Source organism: Spea bombifrons, chromosome 2 (genome assembly GCF_027358695.1).
Source record: "Spea bombifrons isolate aSpeBom1 chromosome 2, aSpeBom1.2.pri, whole genome shotgun sequence".
In the NCBI taxonomy this organism is placed as follows: Eukaryota; Metazoa; Chordata; class Amphibia; order Anura; family Pelobatidae; genus Spea; species Spea bombifrons.
Genome location: NC_071088.1, coordinates 44,712,197 through 44,736,051, shown reverse-complemented (window position 1 = coordinate 44,736,051; position 23,855 = coordinate 44,712,197). Strand labels below are relative to the sequence as shown.

Sequence of the window (23,855 nt, the reverse complement as noted above, 5' to 3'; positions counted from 1 at the left end):
AACCGAATAATTACACACAAGCATCAAGCAGAAGTCTTTTGCCAGAGAATGGAAGAGTATATAGTTATTACCTCCACCTCCCCTGTAAGATCTTTGTACTTATCCCGTATCACTGGTAAAACCGGCTTTTCACTTAGCGTGTTAGAACGGTCTCTAAAAGGTTGGTCTGGAGCAGGGGAGGATCGGCTGATTTCTTTATCTCCAAGGCTTAAACTTCGTTTATGGGATCCTAAGAACAATATAAAGAAATCAGATCAAATCATCTGCTTTAAAGGTTCAGTTATGCCCATTTGATTTTGAGTGATCGGGGAAAAATAAAACAAAACCCCCCGCCCTACTGTTAGCTGCTAGTCTCCTGTATGTTACTGGGCAACCCAAACTTCTAAATGAAAAGAAAAAAAAAAATACCAAGGTACAGCAGCAGCCCTACTTAGCACTCTCCACTTCTTAATCAGAATAATGCATACAAAAAGGGGCGCTCATACAAAGAAGAAAAAAAAGAAATAATAATAGTGTAGAATGTCCAATACATTTTAATCTAAGAGAAAAATAAAAAGAAGTACACCAATGGCACATCATTTTCAAAATCTCCCACAGTGTGCTGGGACTTTCAGTGTGCTACTAGTAATTACACAATTTTTTTTTATTGGATATTCCATACTATTATTTTTTACTTTTTTTCCCCCTTTGTATGAACGCCTCTTCGTGTATAGCAAATAGGAAAAAACAAAGCCGGGTATGTTGGTTAACTCAGAAGACAGAAAAGTGGAGGTACATGGTTGTGTACAGATGATGGCAGCATTAATACAAATAATAGCTAATTAACTAATAATAATAAAAAAATAACTGAAAATGGAAGGATATAGAGAGATGCATGTCTTATTCATTATATAAATTAAAAAATCCTTTAAAAAAAACAAAAACAAAACCAAAGCAGGATTAAATGGAAGGCAGGTTTGCCTTTTTAATTTTCAAACCTGAAAAGGATTTGTATTTAAGGAAATAAAATATGTTTTATTTATTTTTTTAAATAAAAAAGTCGTTGACACAATGTAATCAAGGATTTCAATACCTGTTGTATAAAATGCAAGGAGGATCCCATTAATTTATTTAATAACAATACTGGTTTTAACCATGAAGCACACAATAGGTTTTTAAATCTCTTGAGTTTCAATTGTGAGAGCTTACATTAAGGATACTAGGATGTGCAATTCCTAATGCAAGTTTTATGAGAAAGAACCGATTTGTACTAGGAATTAACTGAGGACCCTTTTTGATACATTTGTTCCTCCAGAGGAGAGTGTTGATATTTTGCGGCTTCTCCTTGTCAACAAGCAGTACTATACGGAAAGCTGGACATTATATACCTTTATTTTCTGTGTTTTTTAAATGGGCATTAAGAGAAGCACATGCTGGTTCTTTCATACTACATTTAAAGGCAGCCCTCGGTGGGTGACAATAGAAATGTATGAGGAAATATTGAATTATGTTTACGCACACACACATACTTACCTTGGGAACATAAATCTAAAGTTGCAAGCTCGCTTTTAATCATCTCTTCACTAGATTTCACTTTGCCTTGTGCCGTGGCCATTAGAAAATCAAATTTACTTGTTTTGGGCTTTTCTCTCTGGAATTCCCCAAAGTCATCTGTACTTTTTATACCAGAGGAATTTTTTTCTGGATCTACAGAGCCATGTTCCAAAGCAGAACCGTTCTCCAGGCCATTCCCGAGAATGTCACTACTTGGGTCCTCAGCAAACAATCTGGTGCTTGTACTACCTGGCATTTTGATCTCCTGAAGATAGTCTTCATTTGAGAAAGTAGTTACTTTTGAAACGGTCGTCATAGTAATATTTTCAGAACTGCCGAACGAAGTCTCTTTCTTTTGGAAGATCAAAGTAGAGGCGCCCATAGCACTACTGTCTGAGCTAAGGAAGATGTCCGATTGTTTTTTGTTCTGGTTTATTATGTTGTCTTTCTCCGACCAATCGTAGCTTGTCAGGATGTTTAATGCAGAGTCGTTACGGTCATTCACGCTTTTGAAATCATCTAAAATAACAAACGAAATATGAAATACAGGAAATCTCTCACAGATGTTCAAAGTCTTACCATTTTGCAGTAACTGTTTACCAATGACACTTCCACATAGAGGGATTCAGAAGCAGACTTTTTTTTTGGTAGGAGGTATTTCATTACTGTATTATTCAAAATTAGATTTACAGTATATCCAGGAACTGTCCTTGGAATTTAAATTTGTTTTGGGTGAAAATTATAAAGCACGTGGATGAATTTCATTGCAGGAGGCAAAGTAGTGATTATTAGTTTTCAAACAGCATTGTCTACCCAAGCAACAATTTTGTGATATCTTACCTTAAAGGCAATTAAAAAAATATATTTAGGTGAAGATAAACGATGTGACAGGACCCTCCATCCCTGGGGTCAATGGAGAGGCCTGAGAAACAGCCTCCTCCCAACAATGGGCCCTGGCTTTGTAAAGACTTCTGTGTCTACCCCAGAAGTATATCATCCCATCACTTGCTGAGGGGATTATCTCTGGCAGACAACCAGGATCTGCAACCAGGGAGTGACCGCCATTGTTTTAGTTTAATGTTTTATAAGTCAGCCCCCCCAAGTTCCACGACTACAGACATTTACCCCCGGCCAAACGTTGGAACAGATTTCTGCAAGTAATAGATAGTGGAGGTTGGGACCCCATTGTATTGTTAATCCCTTTACCTCTCTGGGAGGCAGATTAAGAGTGTGTTATCCCAGGCTAAAAGAGCACAAGTCAGCGGAGGTAGTCAGACTATCCAGCTCCGTGACATACGGTATTCCTGGCCTGTTTGTGGTCCTTGGGGCCTGTAGTTGAAAGTTACTGTCTATTGGTTAAGTATAGATATATGAGTTCCCATACGTAACAGTAATCACTGCAGGGCATGTGGGATATGGGATAGCAATACTGTCCGCCATTTCATTAAAAAGCTCATCCTTTAAACTATTTACAAAATGACTAACCAGAACGAGTGGTCTCATACTACAAACAATGGAGTTTGAGATAAATACAAAGGGTTATCTATCCAAGAACAGACTAAAATCATTTTAGTGACCATTTAACCGTCTCCAGCATATGTAAGCACAAGACAAAGTATGCTATGGCCAAACGGCTATACTTTTAAACCACTTAAAGTGTCCTCTATTTAAAAACCGTGAAGCCTACATTTCTTCTGGCATAGATGCCAATATTTTATCAAGCATTTTTCTGCTATATAAAACAGTCAAACACTGATCAAACAATCGACTAATGTTAAAATAGTTTAAGACTGAAGCCATCTGGACATTTGCAAATGAGCCTTGAAGATTGTTTTCAGGAAACGCAGCCGGTGAAGATAAAGCTAAACAGACATTATGGTGTCCATTTGCTAAATAGAGAGTTAACAGGATAATTGTGTTTCAGCTTCTTGACTTCAAACATTATCAAGGTCCATCCTCAGTGAACTTCTGCTGCAGGAGTAGCTTGGCTGGCCATGCATGAAGTATTGTCAAATCAAGGAGAGTCAGTCTCCTCACCTATTGAACTATGCATTATAGAGGGCTATTTAAGGCCATACACATCTATGCCATCCTTCAGTTTGCCTTTTGAATTATTCATGACCCTTTCAACAAATGGAACCTGCATACAGTAAATACAACAAATTACATATTATGGCAGGAATGCTTGGTTCAATTAGATTTGGAACACTTACCTCGTAATAGTTTACTCTTACTGACCTTACTAGAAGATAGGGTGGCTGAAGACAAAAAGCCAATAAAGCTTTTAGAACATATTATTATAGTTTGGTTTTCAATAAGATTGTGCTGACCAGAAAAAAACCTCTTTTACCACCAGGTTAAGAAAATGGGCAAGCTCACAAGACTCTGAACTTTGATTTTACCTAGTTCACAATCTAAACATAAAACCGTGTAGACACGTTTGGACATTAAGATGGAAACGATAACCCAAGCTCATGATTGGTTGGATTATACGATGCAGACAAAGCATTAGATCCCATCGGAGGGGTGATGTAGTATACAAACGTGACAGGACAGATAGCATTTCAAATACTAATGTAACAAAACCTTAAAAGGTGTAAATGTAAATGTCTATGAGTAACCCAAGGTAAAGTTGGCCACTGTACCAACAAATTTAGATTTAGGTAAACCCCACGAAAAAAGACATACAAAACATACATTTTGAAGCGTACACAAAAATCTGTTTTATGAACTGCAGAGCACTTTTAGCTGTTAGTTTAGTGAAAGAAACCAAAGTAGTTAAGATAGCAACGCAATAAATTGCACTTTTTCATGGCATCATAAGTTGAGCTGTCAGACCAAAATACTTTTGCACTTGGATGTAACTGGATTGCCAGTTCTTTGAGCCTATCTTGACCTGTATGCCCTTAAGTCCATCTGTTTGTAAAACAACTGTAAGTTCCGTGGGCCGTCTCAAACCTCCATGTGAATTTATTTTACATAAGTCGGTGTTTCCCTTGGCATGACAGTCACTTGGCTCCATAAAAAAAAAATAAACCAAGCTCAGTTTGTTTCAGTTTACAACGTTTCATGCCAACATCAAGCAGCCGTTGCAAAGCTGACATTGCTATTTCACATTTAAAGTATCTGACAGTATAAAGAGTACAATATTACACAAATATCATATAAATATGACCCAGACTCTCAGGGTTTTTGACTAAAGTCTCAGAGTCAAGGGGCAGTTTCTCAGAGTCACAAAGTCTGGAGCAAACTCCTTCGTATTCTAAACTGCTGTGGTCATATGTATGACCCCCAGTTGGCACTTTTGCCCCATGTATCTTTAAATAATGTAAAAGTTTCCATGATGACCCATATCAGAGCCATTTGGTGAGTCACCACATAGAATCTTCATGATTGGCTACTAAAGGATCAAAATTTAAAGAGTCAGCTCATTTAGAAAGTTCCCACATGAGAGATCACATAGACTTTCTATGGACATAGGTGGAAAGGCACACAAGTTGAACTGATGTATAATATTTCAGCTGAGTTGTGATCTAGTAAAAACGCCCCATCGTGTTTAGATGTAGTTCCCATAAAAGATTGCTTTGCTCATGTCCCTTGCTTATAAGAAAAAATACACACAGCCCCGAAGCTTTCAGAATGTGCCAAGATAAGATTTATTAATACAGCAGAACGTACAGATAACAAAGGATAGTGACAGAGAGCTTATAAAGAAGTAATATAAAGTGTGAAGCATGCAGAATCATAGTTGCTGAACATGTGAACAAGGCAAATATCATAGAAGGCAGTCACACAAGGAAAAGGTTAATTAAATGGATAGAAAATATATATATCAAAAGAGAGGCATACAGAGAGTTTTACTAGCAGAGACAGCACTAACATTTGTTTCAGTTCATAAATGTAGGAAAGGAACGTACACGGTGGTGAACGGGTTAATGCGTACAGATAGATATTAAGCAAAAGTAAAAAATCATCTGTACTTCTTGCACTTTGCAGGCACAAACTAGACCTTAGAAATGTAATGTTAAGTCAAAAATACCCTAAACTGCTTTAAAAGAGAGTGACCTAAAGGAAGAAAAATAAAAGCTCAAATCCAGTGTGTATACAGTAAAGTAGTGTACCAATGAAGAGCGCTGTCTGCACATCAGGAGACCGCCATTGTTTGCGCTTGTGCGAGTTTTAGTTACGTTTCAAGCTCACACCATCCTCAATGTATTGTTCACTTGCACTTTACTACATACGATAGGCGCGTAGCCTCTTTAAATGTTGATGGTGTTTCCCATGCCAATGCATAGGCATTTGCCGCACCACTCACTATTTTTCATACAGAAAATGTGTTCAGCCAAACGCATCACTCTGTACACCGCATACTCGCCTCCAGTCAGCACCAGTGCTTGCTCAACAAGCACTGAGGAAAGGGTGCGCATGAGAGGCAAGAGCTCCCATTGATTTCAATTGGAGCGCTTGCCTGCCACTGATTGGCTGCTTCAAGGACCACAAAGGGAGAAGGGCAGCTGCTGGGCTGCATCTTCTACGTCAGGTAAGTTTGGGTTTTATTTTTTCCATAAAGTACTTTCTTTAGTGTGGTGTCAGGGGCAGAAAACTCTCCTCTTTGATTAGCCAGAGGGTCCATCTGGGTGATTAAGATGGAAACCATTATTGTTTACAAAAACCCAAGTGTAAAAACGCTACCTTCCTTTCAGGGCATGCTTTCCTCTTAACCATGTATGATATTCACTAAACCTGTACAAACTTTTACTGGTTTACCTTCAATAAATCTTGTGTTTTATAACCAGTAAGGAGGAGTCTATAAAACAAAGTATCCCAAATATGAAACTTTTATTTTCCAAGTAGCCCTTCATGGAACCTATTCCTATAAAAATACAACTAACCTCCTAAAGCTAAAGCGGCTTAACCATTGGCCTTATAAAGTATTTATCGCTGATCACAATATCTAATTACGCCATTTAAGTGAACTTCCAACCCTATTTCACTTTAAAGGCACTTTTAATCCACAAAGAAACAATCCATAACTTTCCTGCAAAGGGTTACAAAAACCAGCAATAAAAAAATCTGCATTTTTAAAATTTTGCAAAAGAAACAAAAAATATATTTTTGAATAAAAAAGTTTTATCAAGACTGTATGTTTCACTTTAGAATAAATAACCTGCCTATAATAGAGATTCCAAGTATCCCAAACAGTTTAGACAAACTATAAAACTACATTTTCATCGCCTGTTGGAATTTCTAGAAAAAACAAGGTGCTTATGCTGAGATACATCTTGTTTTCTGTAGCGATCGACAGCCGATGTTAGCGTGAGTCTTGGTCAATCAGCTAAGGCCAGCATGGTGAAGGAGCGACCTTCCCTCACTGCAGGGATCAGTCTTGTTGGCTCCCAACCTCACAGACCTCTTTTGTGAACCACAGACCATTAACATAACCAACCATGTTGGTGGTGTCCAAATTGTGACACTAACGTTTGGAAGTGCGTCAAGAGGTTGACAAGGGCCGACAAATAAAAGAGAGCTAAACTAGAGGAATGGCCATTCTCTCACCTTACCCAAAGAGCCATCTTGTGGCGCTCAGCTGTAGTGTTGCAAACTGGCCACACGGAAGCTGCAACAACAGAGTCCTCCACTGCTTCTGACAGCTGCCTTGGAACTAACTGGCCAATGACCCTCACTGACCCCAAAATTTGGACTGCTACCTGGGTCAGTGTCAAAAAAAATGGGCAGAACAGATGGGCCAAATATGTTTCCAAATTGGGACTATACGGTTGGAAATTATGAATAAACCGCCAAGCTCTGGCTGTTGGGGGAACAAGAGGCGTTGCTGTGGTCTCAAGGACAAGGTGGCTCTTTCATCCAATGTTAAAAATACCTGGAGACAAGCTCATTCTGGATCTTATAAAAGAGAGGGAGTTTAAGGGAACAAAGCAGCCAAGCTCTATGTACATACAAAACTCTAGTACAATAAATACTATGTGATAATTAGGTTGAAAGCATTACAAACAATTCAACACACCAAATTGAATACATATAATGACGGTCCAATCCCTGTCTGTTTTTTCCCCCCATAATGCCTTATAAAATCAATATCTTAAAATTACTTTTCACCAATTATACACATTATTCCAAAATTTGGCATGGGATCTTCATAGATTTGGTCTCAATACATTGCTGGTGAGCTATGTTTTACCTATCCTCGTTTCACAGCCTAAGGAACAAAGCCAATACATTTCTACCAATTTCCAAATCGTCCAGAAAAAAAAAAATTCTATAGAACATTGAGAGAGAAATGGCCCTACAGCAATCAAAAAGGTACCACACTTTCCTAGCCAGAAGTCTTCACATAATATTAACACAAATATTCATGTTTTTGGCACCAATAGAACCAATTACAGATTGTGGTCAGATTTCTAGAAGTACGGGTTCGTTTTACCTTAGATGAACAACAAAAAAGTTAAAGCAAAAGGACATCCAGAGATTTTTTAATTTTAAATACGCTTAGCCAAGACTTTAAAAATAATCCTAGGATATAAAGCAAAATATCTTTAAAATAATATATAACAACCACCAACAGGTTTATGCAGAAAAAGTATTACAAAAAACTGTCAATCGTGTCATTTTAAGAATATATATCAGCAAAACCTTTGAAGACAAAAATATCATACAAATGTATAGTTGCCAGCACAAAGAAATGGCACAATAGGTGTGCTCAACCTCCGGAGCACTAAAGTTTGACAAACATTAGCAATAAAAAAAGGACAACACTGTCAAAAACTACACCAATCACAATGCAGTAACCGAAAAAGCGGCCTTGTCACATGAAAACCATGTTAAACTGTAAAATTGCAATATAAATACTGTATAAAAATAGAACAAAAATGCCATATATTGTAACAGTCCCGTGCGCTTAGCCTCTTGTTGGCAGACAGCAGGGGGATAACATAGTTCACAACTAGAATCAAAACATAGAATTTGGTGGCAGAGTACAATTCGTCTCACCTAGTCTGCCTATCTTTCCTATTAAAATATTGTAAAAGCCAATAACTTTGAAATATAAAATTGCCCTTCTATGGCATTCCATGAAGATAGTGAAAATGTACCCAAAACTTCATAAAGAAACACTAATTGCTTTGGGTATTTTTGGTTGAATCCATCCAGTAGGTCGACTAGGCTCAAGCTTATGGCGGCAGAGGTCCAGGAGGGCGGCAGTCCCCCTGCTGCAAAATAGGGGGCAAATCGTCCTATTGGTGTCCTGTTGCTCAATGGGCCAGTTAAAGGGTAGAGCATTAGAATGTGCTGCACACCTTTTAGACACTGTGCAACGGAATATGTGGTCATATCCTGGTGGACCATGTCTTATAGGCATGGCCCACCGTTTAACGCAAGGACTGCGGAGGGGGCAGCTGGGGGCACTGTCCAGTGCAGCACGTGGAAGAAGGGAAAAATGTGTATGAGGGGACTCTGCAGAATCCCCACATGCCTTTGCAAGGGTTATATCTGGCAAGAAGTATGTCTAGTTCATCCGCTAAAGAATCCTCACTGAGTGAACTATAGAGTGCCAGCCAAGGCCTTTGTAAGGTCTGGTAATTCATAATGTAAGGTGATATTAGTAATCTGAAACGGCAGAACTCATTCATTCTCTCCAGAGAATAACCCACACTGTCTCAGACATTCTATATTGTTCACAAGCAAATATGTAACACAGGCATACTGTTAACATAAACCCATTTCCCCATCACTCTATTCTTTATGCTGTTCTAAAAAAGTAGCCATCCTAAAAAATATTTAAACCAGGGCTTGACAAATTTGTTGTGAATCTAGGCGCCAGGTAAAAAAGCTAGGAGCCAGGATTTTTTGAAACTAACAGTTGGTCAGGAGTGATCTGATCATCATCAGCCCACTTACTAAACTCACAGCATTTGACCTGGAAGCACCCTGGACTTTTTTTCTAACCCTTTCAATGCTGATGTTCCATTGGAGCACAGCATTGACTGATATTTAGTCCCCACAAGCTTGTGGGGGCAAATGTTAACCCCTGCAATGCCACAAATGTGTCATACACAATTGTGGCATTGAAGGGGTTAACGCTGCACTGTCGCTCTCATGGAGCGATCAGGCAGCAGGGGGGTGTTGGGGCTGGTTTCCACACTCATGGGGAGACCAAAGAACCCTCTCCCCCTGTCCCTGAAGCTGCCTCTGGCAGCTGGGACTCAATTGCTGGTCTATAGACCAGCCATTGCAGGAGGGAGTCTCTGATGACTGCTGTAGGCTTCCATGCCTACAGGAGTCATCAAAGGGCTTGTGGGGGCTCATTTTTGCTGTTGCTGGTCTGCAGACCACCAGCAGCAGAGCCCCTTACAAAACGGGAATTAACCCCTAAATGCCGCGATCGCGGCATTGAAGGGGTTAACGCTGCACTGTCGCTCTCATGGAGCGATCAGGCAGCAGGGGGGTGTTGGGTCAGGTCCCCACACTTGTGTGGGGACCCAATCAACACTCAACCCCCTTTCCTGAAGCTGCTTGTGGCAGCTGAAACCGCTATTGCAGGTTTTCCTGCAATCGCGTTTTCAGCCTACAGGATCACTCCGTGGGAGTGATCTCAGGCTCGAGGGCGGGCTCGAAGTGGCTGTGCTGTCTGCCCAGACTCCTGGGCAGACAGCAGCAGCAGCGCCACCGTGTGGTGACTCAGCCTCTAACATCCACAATTTTTTTTGGATGTAAGAGGCTGACAAAACCTAGGCGCCAGGACAAAATTCTCTGTCGCCATGGCGACCTGGCGCCTGGGATTTGTCGAGCCCTGATTTAAACGATTAGGCTTTTTTTGCTTACTCCATGGAATGTATCATTTCATGCCCACTATTTTGAAGAAAAAAAAAACAACTTCTAACTGAAAATGTGCATAACATCTACATTCTACTTAATGTAGCCCATGAACAAACAAAATACGGTATGTGTTTCACCTCCTAGCAATCGCTCTACAGATACGCTGAAGCTCCCAAGAGTGGTGCTCCCTTTGCTTTCTGCACCAATATATCTTGCTGACAACTTTGTATGTTGGCAATTTTAACAATATTAAATTTTCACACTGCCCCCAACTGTAAAAGCCCTATAGGATCTACTCTATACATAAATGAAGTTTATGTATCCTAGTCTGCGGCAGATTTCTCCCCACCCCACCCCGGTGTCCTGATGCTCAATGTGTGGGATACAGGGGAGATAATTAACATCAATGAACAACTTTATAGCGAGAAAGAAAAACCGTAACACTGTACATATTGCATGCCATTATAAGTGTATGTATATTATTGTTTAGGCAGCATGTGGTCAATAAAATATCAGCCTATGAATTGGTGCCATGTTGACGTTAAATATAGTATTATGAATACAGTCAGGACCATAAGCCGTGTACCTATATATGTTGCAAATATTTGAATACATTGTATGCATTCATTTAAAATTTTGTATTGATTTGTGACTCAATCAGAAGATAAAAAGAAATGGCTACTGAATGTTTTTTTTGGTTATCCAAAGGTTACTTGCACTGTCAATAAGACCAAATACTTCTTAACATGGTTGCACAAAGATATAAAAAAAGAAAAAACCATATATATATACCGTATATGTATAAATATTGCTATGTATTTAGGGCAGCTTGGCAAACCTGAAAGATATACTTGATGGGAATACGTCCTAACGATACAATATTTAGATAACAGAACACAATCATGTATGGTAACAGATATGGTTTCCACTAGGACTGTAAACGTTCTTACTGGTGCACAAAGCTGCAGATCCTATGGAACTATAATAGTGTGAGATTAACATAGAAAGAGTGCAAAAAGCAAAGGAACGTGCAAAATCCATGTTTTGTTTGTCACTGGAATAATACTGTTTGGTATAACACTGTTATACTTCACATCAAAGTAATACTGAGAATGTTGTAACGGAAAGTTCTATAGATATCTGTTTTGTTGTAAGTCTTTTTTCCCTAACATGGTCTCATCACCGACAGAGGGTGATCAAGAAAGACCTAAATGGTGATTATATTTGAGTTTATATGCCAAGCACTTCCTGATTTCTGATCTTAGATGTTTAGCACACTCCAAGTATTAGCTGTCACATTAGTCAGCAAAAGTATTGGAGATGCTCAAAGTGCTCTTTAGTTGGACCAGACAAATATAATACTGAAAACTCAACGTTCATTGCTGCCAGGCAAAGCCCCTCTGCTGTAAATTTCTGAACCTGCAACAAACCATTGCTAATTCCTATAAAGTTCAGATAATCCAAGCAGCAACGCACAATTAACTTTGTACCGTGCGCTAAATGACGCTAGTGGATAGAAATCTGACATCTGAGATTCACAAGCAAGTGAAAATTCAGCCTCAAAGTGTGGAAGATGCCAACAGCCTGTGCAAAATATAATTAGCAAAACAAAAATCAAATTACATGTAATAACGTTTCACAGCGGTGAGTGAGAAAAGAGTATACCGGTAGACTAATGTTTTATGTACAGAGATTGCATTGAAAGTAGCTTTTTTTTTTAACCCAAAGCCACATGCAATCTATCAACCTCAGTCATTCAGCTATTGAATTATCCTTAGAGTATTTTTCACAACCAAAAAATGATCCTAGATGTCAGACTATCTATGGATGTTTTATAAATACCTTTCACATTTAGTAAGTACAGAGAAAGAGAGAATAAATATTTTATAAAGCACAACATTGTTTTCTAAGCTTGCTCTTCAATTATAATATATATAATTTTTTTTTTTCACCAGAGCAATCTAACCAATTCCTCACCTGCTGCGGGCGGATGCTGACTACTAACTGACGCCAAATCCAAAGAACTATCAGACATGACGTGCTTCAGGTCTCCACCCACATCTGCCAGTTTCATGTCAAACTGGATTGAGAGCGCATCTTCAGAGTCTTCTTTCCCAACGCTACTGCCACCGATAGAGGGAAGATCAAGGGACTTCACAGAAGCAGAGTCCTCCTTGGCCTGTTTGAATGAAGCAATTTTATCCACAAAAGATTTCTCAGAGCTTGTCTCTGCTATTGTGAACTTGTCAGATTGGAAATCAGCAAAGTCATCATCATTTTTCATGGAAGGAATTGTGTATTTACTTTCATCATATGCAAGGCCAGAGTTTTCCAAAGACAGCTGCTTGAATATGTCGTACTTGTCTGCAGCTGAAGAAGCAGGTTGTATTGCCTGGGTAGTATGAGCGGTAAACGTTTGTGGGCCCAACGGACTGGGTTCTAGTTTAATCGCTTTAGGTTTATCTTCTTTTTTTTGTTCTGAAGAGCTAGTGTCACTGTTGAAAGCCATGAAGTCTGCAAAGTCATTTTGACTGCTGGTGGATCCGGCATTTGCAGACCCTCCAAAAAGACTGAAATCTCCAAAATCGTCAGGCACGGAAGAGGTTTTAAAGGAAGATGCTGTCAGAGATGAAGATGATGAAGGAAGGGGTGGTACAGGGGATGATGAAGTAGTCGAAGGGAATGCGGCTGTAAAGGGAAATGAATTAATGGTTGATGAAACAGTCACAGAAGAAAAAGGGTCAAGCTCTGCAACATTAAATGATGTTTGTGTTGGTGATTTGTGTTGAACAGTGGTAAATGGTGAAGGGAGATGAGAATCTTTTGCTGAAGGATCTAGTGGAGATATGCTGTCTGCGGTTTTAAAGTCTGTGAATCCATCGTCTGCTCCAGATTTAATGTCTGCAAAGCCATCCCCTACAAAAATTAAAACAAAGAAGATATTTAATACAAATTGCATGAGCATGTTTCTTCAATAAGAATTTCTAACAAAATAAGGTGACGCTTCTATCGTTATACGTAGTACACTGTACAAAAGAAAAAAAGCCACGCCAAACATTATGGGAGTCTCTAAGACACTTCACATGAAGGCTGCCAGATTTATAGGGTCTGTGGCTTTAGTGATATGCAAATAAAATAACTATTGGGAGTTCTGACCAATTTTTGTATCGTGGTGCCTTCCTGACAGACATCCGATGAGCATTTTAAAGAGAAACGGTGCTCAGTTATTATGCCAATGGATCAAGAAGGGATGAATCTGTGTGCGTGTAATAACATGTTCCCAATGTTTTTTTCTTGATAGTTGGGTTTAGGACTGAATCGATGTCAATACCATGTCAGGCAGACTAGGGCTCTATCATCCGCAACACTATAAATAACAAAATAAATAAAAAGAAAAAAACGTGGCAGCTACATGGCCAAGATAAAGTTTACATAGATTTTAGTAAGTCATTTTAAAATGTTTTCACATGGAAAAAACATTAACAAACTGTAGGGTTAAATAGATAAATTAGATTAACAAGGAAACGGATAAGGTGCGAAGGATAGTATTTATCTGTATGCAGAGGAAGTCCTTACTACTAATGGGGTGCCTCTGGTATCTGTAATATTTCAATTTAGTTAAAAAACAAGAAAGAATAAGACAAATGAATATTAGTGGGATGGATTAGAGTGATATAACACTATCTTAAAATTGATGTTAATGTAATCTTAAAAGACGGCCTAAAAGTCTCAATTTCTGTCTAGTGTTTCAGAGACTCCCATCCCCATTAGCTTATAAAACAACCTAAAGAACTTCCAAAGAAGCCACATAAAATAAAAAAATACAGTAATAGATTAACCAATAAAGCCTAAAGGATCTAAAATGTAACAATTGGTCACAATCTATTTCTAAAGTATAACAGGCATAGAGGCTTTTATAGATTTTAAGATAGTAGGAGAGCCTTCTAGAAGAACGTAATCATGCCTGGCATAAGATAAGGCAAAGAACCAGAAAGGTGAGAAAAGATGGTCGTATGAAGTTAAATTCTTAATCGTATCATTAAGTTTTGAATTTGCTAACATTTATCTTTCATTCCATCTAATGGTTGTTAAATTTAAGCTATAAAAAAGAAAAACCACACCAAATTTCACAAACTGTATTCTGTTTTTCAGATGTTTTCCCAAAAAGGCATAAACATTTAAAGGACACAATGGCACTAATAATAATAATAATGATAATGATAATGAGAAACAATGACAAACATTTTTTTCTAAACGAAAATCTACAAAAAGAAATTTTGTATGCTTTAGAAACACGGAGCCAAGTTACATGCGGCCACAGATCACTAAGGAATGAAAAACAGATTTGCCCATTATAAGTAAATTCATATTGATGCAGGTTTAATCTGGAAAGAAACATGCAATGTATTATTAACCCCTTCATTACCAAGGGTTTGTAGTACCCTAAATGCCAAATTTGTTTTGCCATTTTACCATATGCTGTTTTAATCAAGATTCCTCTTTTCTGTGTTTAATAGAGCAAAACAAATGAAACTTTTTTTTTTTTTTATTATTAAAGGACAAGTAGGTCTTTCTTTTGAAACCATTGAAGCGCACAAAGCTAAATTAACCTATTCCAAAACCAAAAAAAAACTGAACAAAATTACAGTAATACTCCATATACATACATGTCTTACGTTCTACAGGGCCATATCCATAACTTGCATATTAGCCTATACTCATAACTGGGAACTCTCCGGGTTAAGCACAGAGAACTCTGGGAGAAGCACCGCTTGAATACTTGAATCCTTCGGATCGCAGGAGCAGGACCTTGACAGGCCCCACTCCCCGTTTTTCCCGCAATGTCAGCCGGAACGCTCACGTCGTCAGTGGGCATCCTGGCCGTGTCCCGCGAGGGCAGGCTCTGGGCAGCTGAAGCCCACAAGATCCCAGAAATGCATATACTGTGTCATTCTTAATATTGCTGCCCAAAAGGGTTTTTTGTTGTTTTTTTTACTCCATAGAGCTGCATTGCTGATGTGTGTGACCCACCAGCAGGTGAAAGAATCAGAAATTGCAGCAGGGTCTGGACAGGCTTTGCTGGGTCTCTTCCCTCCTAAAAAGTCCTTTCAGCAGGTGTCAGCATTGACCACTGCCAGAAGGGATAACAGTGTATCGGCGTCTGTAACACTCCCTTTAAATAAAATCAGGATTTTTTTTGCTAAACTCTGAGTTCCTAAAAGGACCAGATTAATGCAGTAAATAGAATACAATTTGTGAAATGTAATGGAACATGCAAAACAAAAAGCAAAACACAAAACACTTACTGACAAAATGCATGGATTCCCATTATAATTTGAAGCTAGTGAAATGAGGACACATTAAACATGCAAGCAACTCTTATTAAACAATTTGTTTAGTTATTTCTTTTTTATATATTGTGTACTTTATTATGATGGATTATATACAAACTTTGCATAACAGCAAATCTTCAGTCAATTAAGGCTGGGTAAGGTAAAAGTTAAAAGTAGTTAAGATAGACAACCAGGATTTGATAACAATCCTTGTGTGAACAAATCATCGAATTGTAAAAAGAGTTAGCAAATTTGAGATAATGTTCACAGTTTGAGATGTTTGCTATCAACTTGATAAAGACCTCATTGTGAGAAACATTGTTGTCCTTCTCCTTCAATAAACCTGCCTGAGTGGAACCCTTGAGTGCCTGGAGCCTTTTTCTATTTTGATTTACTGGGGAGCTGGCCCTTCCTGGCACAGCTAAGCACCTGAGTTCCTGTGATGTTTGCTAGGGCATGATGAAGTAAATCTGGCATCTTGGGTTTTTCTCTTTATGCTAGGACTGCCCAAGCAAAACCCTAAACCATGCAAATTTGTGAATATGGACAGTATCTCAGACTCCACAGAAAACATTTCCATAGAGTTAAAAGACTTGGGTGCCAGATTTACATTATTACGCCCTAGGAAATGCCAGTTTGTTCCAGTACCACCCTGTGAAATGGGGACTGACAAGTGAAAGTCAGTAATAGGGCCCTGGAACACATGTGGAATGCATGTGGAGAAAGAATAAGTGTCCATGTGCTGAAGTGCTGGTCATGTCAGTGCAGATACTTTGGAAAGAACTGGGTGTCTGGCATGGACACCATCTCAGCCCCAGTTACCCTCACACCACAACCCCTGCCCCCCCCACCACAGCCCCTATGAACCATCTCAGCCCCAGTTACCCAGACACCACCCTTGGAATTGATTTGGAAAACGTCATGTTGCCAAGCAACAAAGGGCATGTAGAGCTTTCATGCGATCAGATGCTAAATTGTTTTTTTACTGAGATAACCTTCTCAACAGTTTTGGTGTAATGTTATGGCTGAATATCCTTCCATCTCTCAACCCATGCCATCAAAGTTTTACTACCATTCAGCACATCTTATCTTTGTGAGAGTGGCTTCTCAACTCTGGTTCTGTTAAAGACAAAGCATAGAAACAGAATGGACATTGAACATGACCTCAGAGTTGCTTTGTCTACCATCACCCCAGACTTTGAGATACTCCTCAAAAGCAAAAAGCATCCCCAGTTTCTCCAATGAGTTCTACCTCACATATTTCAATGACTGTTTGTATATTTATTTATTTATTGGGTTTTTGCCTCAATGGCACTTTCATTTCACTAGCCCTGTGATTATTATTGCACAATTAATTTTCACTAGCGCTGTGATTACTGCATTATTCATTGTGCAAAGTATCCATTTGTTTACCGTTTAAAAAGTGCATATATATATATATATATATATATATATATATATATAAACAGAAGCCATCCGGGGGCTTATCATTGGGGATATCAGGAGGGGATGGGCTTTATTTGGAGTCCTGCCCAATCTCAGGTACGGAGGAGGAGGCTATGTGTAGTGCTTACCAAGCCACTACAGCGGATATTTGTCCCCCAGTGTAAAGGCGTTTTGCGTTTGATAGGACATGCAGACTGGACCTTTTTATCCCTACCACTCTCTCTACCCTTCCAATCCGAAACATCCACATTGCGTTTTTACACGCAAAAAGAACTTATATTTATTGACATGGTTAACAAGAACACTCATTATAAATTACAACATACTATGGTTTCCAGCTGATGCAAATGTATACCACAGCAGATTTTAATCCATAGATATCGAATATATGAATGGTGATAAGTAAACACTCTTAATATAATAAGGAGTATATGCATTAAATGGGATTCCTAAAAGGCCCTCTTCCTGTGAAATCCCCTAACCTCCCAGGCGCTTCAATGCAGAACTCCCAGATCCTTTCACCCCTACTTATAACTCAAATGCCATCTATCAGATGACAAGATTTTCCTAGTGCCTTTTGTAAGAAATGAATGGTGCCTTTAAAATGGGACATTACATTTTAGGGGAAGATTTGGGTTTCAGTAAGATGAGATATCTGGTTTTACAATGTAAGGTCATTTGCATAGTAATGCATTACAAAAGGTTTGGAACAAAGGCTCAACAGAGGTGGGATACCCCACAGGGGGTCAGACAACTGAAGCCGATGTATTTTAACATAACTGTGTATTTTTGCATAGACTATCTGTCTCCTCCATAATTGGGTCATACAGGAAATCTCTGGAAAGGGGGGTTGGGTGAACCATTTTCAAGGAGGTAGAAAGGAATTCTGGGACGACTAGTTCGGGGCTGTAATAGTCAGAAGAGGGGCTGCAATAGTCAAAAGAGTCTAAGAGAAAGAAGAGTCTAAGAGAAAGAAGAGTCTAGGGGAAAGAAGAGTCTAGGGGAAAGAAGAGTCTAGGGGAAAGAAGAGCGCAGTGAACAGAAGTGTTCTGGGTCAGGAGACCCAGAACGAAGCTGTGCTAGATGGCGTTCGGGAGAAGCCTGTGAGCTGAGAGAGGTTTCCCAAGAATGTGCTTAAGTATCTCTTTTGTTTTGTATTATTATCAAATATTTTCTGTATGTTATATGTTTTATCACCTGTAACATTGACCTAATTCAATATCAATATACATTTTTCTATACGCTTGTATTTGTGCTTTATTCGTCACACATTGCCTAAAAGAATATCCCTGTAAGAGGGTCATAATTTCTTACACTTTTAGTGGACTGTTGTGGGCCCTAGGCAGCTGTGTATCTTATAACTTGAAGATGGCCCCGACTATAACCATTGGGGAAATCAAAACTTTAATTAACATTATTGGCACTAAAAGTATTAAAGCCTACTACCAAAGCACCACACTTCAGCTGCAAAGTAGCTAGTTTCCAGCGTAGGGGGCTGCCTTGGTTGGGAACATGTGATTACAAACCACTTACAATGCTCAGTCATAGACATTACTGTCAATAAAGAACACCTTTGATCCTTCAATCTGCTCCATCCCACATTAGTTACAGTAAAAGTTATTTTACTATAAATATTGCATCTCAAAATATACTATTTGTATTATGGCAAAATATACTTTCAAAGGGCATAACAAAGGATCATCCCAACATACATCTATTAGAGTCATAAATGGACAGATGCATTTTACATAATAAAATAGCCTAATATTTTCTTTAAATCAGTCTTACCAAATGACTTGTTTTCTGGTGGCTTCTCCAGCTCTCTGAAGGCATGGTACTTGTCTTCAAAGTCTGAAAAAAGTCAAGTAAGACTCAAAAAAACGATGGCACTGCTAAATTTGTTTTATTCAAATATTTAAATAGGATCGGAAACTAAACAGCTGCACATGTTATCTGAGACAAATCAAATTCTTGATGCCTCTTAATCTCTCAATAACTAATGTTAAGCAGGATAACTAGGCCTGGAGTGGCACACAGTTGGACAACCACCACTCTTTGTGCCCTTCACGAGGTTCGGGAGATCTGTGGTCCTCAGCATAATTCCCAATGATTTGCACCCTTGCATATGTGCACAAAACAGTGCTCTAGGATAATATTACAGAGCATGGAGCATAAGCTTCCTTTAAAAACATTTATTATGTCACACAAAATGACTTCAAGTTTGTCAAGTTCTGTCATTTATTTTTCAGCTTAAGTTTAATCACAGAAAAAAAGCCTTTTTCAGTCTCAGTGCCTGGCTTTGCAGCACACGAGGCCTCCAGGCAAAATTGTGAATGAGGAACAATTTATAAAATAAATTTTAGGGTAGGGTTTAGACATTAAAAACACTAAGAATTAAATCTCTAAACGCAGCATTGCAAATTGTTACATTCAAACACGTTTTTCATCATCTTACCTGCAAACGTAGATGGGTTTTCAGAAGATTTATCCATGTTGATAGATTTAAAGACTGCATACTTATCAGAGGAAGAAGACGCAGTTTCTGCTGTTCCCGACATGGGTATAAGCATTGGAGGAGCACTAGAAAACAAAGCAAAGTATGCTTATCCAGGTGAAGCAGTGAAAAACCGAATTTTACCATTCACAGAGAGAGGGTGGAGGGAATAGAGATATGTGTAGAAAAGTACGTGCAGCAAACACTGAACAGGTATCACTCACCTTATGCCAGATTGAGAAGTGGTTGGTTTCACTGAAATATCACTCTGGAAATCAGAGAAGGAAATATCAATGGGTCCAGATTTAGAGGCATCTTGGAAATCCTGAAAATCATCATCTTCTGATTTACCACACTACATAAGAAAGACACAATCATTTTTTTTATGAAAAATACATATTTTAAATACAGTAACCGAAACGTGTTTGGAACATACATGACTATAATACTGGTAAAGCTACACAAAAGTAGCAACTACAGGGTCGAAAGCTATAAAAGCTATAAATTAACTGCAAAATATTGTTTTCAAAACCTGGTCACATTAAGTACACATAATAACAGTTTACCTCTGTACCTAAAATACACCATCATGCGATTCTTGGTATTGCTAAATGCCAAAACTCCTGCCAGAAATAATTAAGTGAAATTTGGCTCATTGGTCGGGAACACTTATGTTACGTGAGACAAAAGCAGGCACAAATATGTTGTTGCGGTAGAAACAAAAAAGGCTTCTTTAAAACTGTTATTCTTACGCAATCACGCTTCTATGTTAAAAAATATGACAGATTTGATAATATTTATTTGCTTAACATATAGACTAAAATTAATTTAAAAGAACCCAAGCCCCTCCAACCAAGCAGATTTATATTTTCTTGAATACTACTACTACCACTAATTATTATTATTAACGTGAATAATCTGCAAATTAGAACAAACATCGTTATCAGACTTAAGAAAATAAGATATATTTTGGAAAAAATAATTCACAGCTTGGCCGGACCTGTACAATTCATAGGACAATTAGTGAAATTTCTTAAAAGTCTCCTCACACATCCAACTATGCATTAAGCAGTAAACTCAGCCCTTCTGGCTAGGAAAACTATAGGGCTATAAATAGGCCAGATGTGGAGGAACAAATATCTCCCTTGTAACCTCTCCATTTAAAAACTTGCCCATGTCTAGCCACAGCCATATATATTAGTGGGAATGCATATAGTCATAGATATCTTTGTCCTTACCTGCTGGGTAGGAAGTGGATGCATCATAGTGTTTTGAGGCGCAACTACCCCTGAAGTTGGTCTGTTCAATGAGATCACTGGTGGGGCAATATTAACAGGCCTAGGTGCCGCAGAACTTGTCGGTGCTATATGTAGTTGATTTACTGTGGATGAGAGACTCATGGGGAATCCACTCAAAGTTGGTACAGGGGCAGAGGAAAACTGGTTCAGTACATCAGTGCTTAGGACTGGGCCACCTCTCTGGTCACACAAAGGAATACAATGATTAGTGTGTATAAAAAAAATCAAACCAATCAAATCATTTATTAAACAAAAAAAAAAACTTCATATATGATGAATATGGCAATGGACAGGTCCAAATTCTCTGGCTTAGACAATCTCACTAACTATGTCAGGGAACACCCTACACAAGTGCTTAATTTCACTAGGGCCTTAGTCTATTATGGTGTGTTAGCACATCCAAGACTGAAGTAGGGAATTAGAGGTTGCCAGATGAAGAAGTGAATTAGAGTTGCCTAATCACAAAGTGTGTGTTTGGCTATTCCGAGTGTTCACAAGGACCTAGATTATTCTACAGTACAAAAATAAAAACAGACATAAAATGAAGTACCTGAGTAATAGCTATCATAGCAAGAACAGTGTAAAGTTCTTCTTTTATCAGTTTCCCAGGAGTTGTTCGATTTGCTAATGCCCAGATCTGCCCCAAAGTCTCCCTGGGAAGTCCTGAAGACATTAGAATAGGATACAGTTTGGCTGTATCTATCCCAGTAGGTGTCATGCTTGAATCTAAAACAACCTTATAAAGTTCTGTGGAAACATAAAAAGGTGTTGTTAGTCTTTATTAGACTCATGCATTTGTAGTTGGGTGAACATGAAAATGAACAGGAAGGGTGCGTTTCCGTTGTTCAGCTCAAATACCGAAGAAATGAACATGGCGGCGGCTAAACGTATACGAAGACGAAGACACAAAACACGAGGAATCTTCGTGTTCGTTTACTAGTCTCCCTGGTCTCTTCCCCATCTAGCCTACCTTATCTACGCAGCATCGCAGGGGTTAACGGGAGCTGAAATCCGTAGGTTGATGCTAGAAGACTGCCGATGACCAATAGAGTCGCTCGCTAACTCCTGAAGTGGGGAGACCAATGGTCTCTCCAGGAGGATTTTCACCTTCAGGAGTTAAAGGTCTATATGAGCGACTCTATTGGTTGCTCACACAGACCTTTAGTTCCTGGAGCAGGGAGACCAGCGGTCTCAGCAGGGGGCTCGTCTGACAACCAATGAAGAGCAGCTGCTCTTCATTGGTTGATAGCAGAGGAGGCCCCTACCAACGACCAATAGCGTTGCTCGTATAGAAAGATGGAGATGACCTTTTTTAATTGTATTACATTTTATATTCATGCTTTTTAATGAATTTGTATGTTGATTGTATGACCATTTTTAATTGTGCGTATTTCACGATGCACTGGTTTTAAAGACAAAAATAGGTTTGTGAACATATATATATATAATTCTATCAAATTCACAATGCTGAACAACAGCCTTTAATATATATAGGAAAGCTAATATATACACAATAAATCTATCAAAATAGTTTAAGCTCTTAGCTAGAAAAAAACTTTTTTAATCCTTTTTCTGATTTAGCCGAATTGCTAATAAATTTATGTAAAGAAGAAGATTTGTTTGTACAGATCAATGTCATAGCCCAAAACATTTAACCTCTTAACAACATAAAAAAACACCAAAAGTGTACACTGCGTCAGAGCCGTAGCTAGCCTCTTTTTGTGCCCTAGGAAAGAATGGAAAATTGTGCACCCCAGCTATTTTTTTTGTTAGAGAGCCCTTACACACACCTGTCACACACTGCCCTTACACACACCTGTCCATAAACACACAGATACATGCTGCCTTTACACACACCTGCCCATTAACACACATATACACATACACTGCCCTTACACACACACACACATTGCCCTTACACAAGTCTGTCCATAAACACACACACATTGCCCTTACACAAGTCTGTCCATACACACACCAGCTTACAAACACACAAATACCTACACTGCTCTTACACATACACTGCCCATAAACACACACTGCCCTTACAAACACTAGCTTACAAACACACAAATATACACAGCCCTTATACCCCTTTCTCCCCTTCTCTTACTTTTCTCATCTTCCATAATCCATTCTGTGGTGGGAGCGCGAGGTCTGTCACTCCAGGCCTCTGCTTTAGTGCTCCTTCATCACTATGAGCCAGCTATTGATGGAGAGCGCCGAGGTTGACGTCATATCCTGGCGCTCGTCATCGATTGCCGGCGCGTAGTAATGAGGGAGCACGGAAGCCGAGGTCTGAAGTGACAGACCCAGCGCTCCTTAATGTTGGGCCGGTTAGAGGGGGATTGTGATTTCCCATACCAGCCCTGCTCATCGGACAACTCCTCCCCAGACCAGCGCTGATGGTGCCTGGGTGCGCACTGCCAACGGGGCGCCGGATGAGCATGGCTCCTCTGCTCGCCCCCCTCCCCTATAGATACTCCACCATCTCCCCAACCAGTCCTGGAGGCTGCAGGTGTTGATCGGGCGGCTGTGCACCCCCTTCGCAGATTCGCCCGATGCGAGTGCCTCTTTCGCCTCACACTTCCTACGCCCCTGCACTGCGTCCTTGGAATAACAGACACTGATTATTAATACGTGTACCTGGGATAAGACTATCATTATAAATCCATGAGGGTAACATCTGCTGTACGGGATCTGTTGTGGGGAAGATTCCAACACCAACTGCAATATACAAATTAAAATTAATATATTCCATATATTCCAAGGACCTGATATTACATGCATTCTGATTCTGAAAAAATTGCAGTGTTGAGGAAAAGCATGTTTCAGCCTGGAAAAAAAAACAATCATGCATGTAAGAGCAATTAGATTTTTTACATATAAAAATAATGCAAGAAAGTTAGGAAGTCACGT

General features: G+C 39.1%; 1 protein-coding gene across 4 annotated transcripts in view; it reads right to left on the bottom strand.

Annotated features, from left to right (window-relative positions):
• The window catches only part of SYNRG (synergin gamma), a 54,633-nt gene that overhangs the window by 9,004 nt on the left and 21,774 nt on the right, over positions 1–23,855 (bottom strand). For all 4 annotated transcript variants that reach the window (XM_053457683.1, XM_053457684.1, XM_053457685.1 and 1 more), the window contains 9 exons: positions 23,583–23,663; positions 21,487–21,683; positions 20,877–21,116; positions 19,863–19,993; positions 19,600–19,724; positions 18,933–18,995; positions 12,343–13,281; positions 1,513–2,052; positions 72–229 (listed from right to left, as the gene is read on the bottom strand). In XM_053457683.1, coding sequence (XP_053313658.1) covers positions 72–229; positions 1,513–2,052; positions 12,343–13,281; positions 18,933–18,995; positions 19,600–19,724; positions 19,863–19,993; positions 20,877–21,116; positions 21,487–21,683; positions 23,583–23,663 — 2,474 coding nt within the window. The remainder of the gene's footprint in view (positions 1–71; positions 230–1,512; positions 2,053–12,342; positions 13,282–18,932; positions 18,996–19,599; positions 19,725–19,862; positions 19,994–20,876; positions 21,117–21,486; positions 21,684–23,582; positions 23,664–23,855) is intronic.